This window comes from Heteronotia binoei, chromosome 7 (genome assembly GCF_032191835.1).
Source record: "Heteronotia binoei isolate CCM8104 ecotype False Entrance Well chromosome 7, APGP_CSIRO_Hbin_v1, whole genome shotgun sequence".
Lineage (NCBI taxonomy): Eukaryota > Metazoa > Chordata > Lepidosauria > Squamata > Gekkonidae > Heteronotia > Heteronotia binoei.
Window position 1 is genome coordinate 4,615,138 of NC_083229.1, and position 940 is coordinate 4,616,077.

Consider the following 940-nt stretch of genomic DNA (forward strand, 5'->3'; position numbering starts at 1 on the left):
TTATTTGTTTCCTTCGGGCTTCTTCTCTTCTCCGTCGTTGGGCACCTGTTTCCCCTGCCCGACGGCTTCTTCCTCCCGCTGGATGTGGATGGGGACGACTCTCTCCGGGGGCGTGGTCGGGGGCAGGCGGGGGGCCTCGATGCGGAGCTGCCCGTCGGCGTTGAGGGCGCAGGCCACGGCCTCCAGGTCCGCGTCTTCGGGCAGCAGCACCTCCCGGGACACTTCCCGGTAATCCCGGGCGCAGCAGCCGTCGGGGGCCCGCTTCTTGGTCTCCCGCTTGGCCGTCACCTTCAGCTTCCTGCCGTCCAGCTGCACCGCCACGTCCTCGGGGGAGAAGCCGGCCAGGTCGAGCGAGAGGCGCACGGGGCCCTCCCGCCGGGAGCCTCCCGGGCTAGCCAGACGGGCGCCGGCGAGCGTGAGGAGGGTGGGCGCGTCGAGCAAGAGGGAGCCCTTCCTGCGCTCCAGCGCGTCCAGGTAGGCGTAGGCGTCCTCCAGCACCAGGTCCAGCAAGCCCTCGGGGGTCTGCGCCGTCTTCCAGCCCGTGACCCAGACGGGGCTCGGAGGCACCGCCGCCGGGGCGACCCACCCGCGTTTGGAAGCAGACCTCTGCATGGCGCGCTCGGGGCGCTTCGCAGCCTCTCCAAGTTGGAGACTCCAAGTCTCGCCCGCTGCTTCTGCACGGCTCGTTGCGCCACAGCGCCGCCGACGGCTGCTTTTATGCTCGTCGGCTCAGCCGCTCCACACCCTTCGCGAAGCTTCCCCCGCCTCCTCTCCGCCTTCTCCGGCGCTGGGAGGAGGAGCCCGGACGGCGCGCCCTCTGCAGACGCGCCGGAGACTTCGCCGTGCCACTGGAAGCTTCCAGCTGCGCCTGGCGGCTGCTCGAAGGGGCTCGGCCGCGAAGAGAGGGCGCGGGGGGGGGGGGAAAGCAGGCTGGCGCGGC

The 940-nt window shown here is 71.5% G+C and overlaps 1 protein-coding gene across 1 annotated transcript; it reads right to left on the reverse strand.

Moving 5' to 3' along the window:
- On the reverse strand, positions 1-612 carry HSPB9 (heat shock protein family B (small) member 9). Its single transcript, XM_060243053.1, has one exon. The coding sequence runs from the start codon at positions 610-612 to the stop codon at positions 1-3; it is 612 nt and encodes a 203-aa protein (XP_060099036.1).
- Positions 613-940: the final 328 nt, after the last annotated feature.

What these genes read in the sequence shown, in the direction of transcription:
- HSPB9 (XM_060243053.1), bottom strand. Translation starts at nt 612, where the DNA reads ATGCAGAGGTCTGCTTCCAAACGCGGGTGGGTCGCCCCGGCGGCGGTG.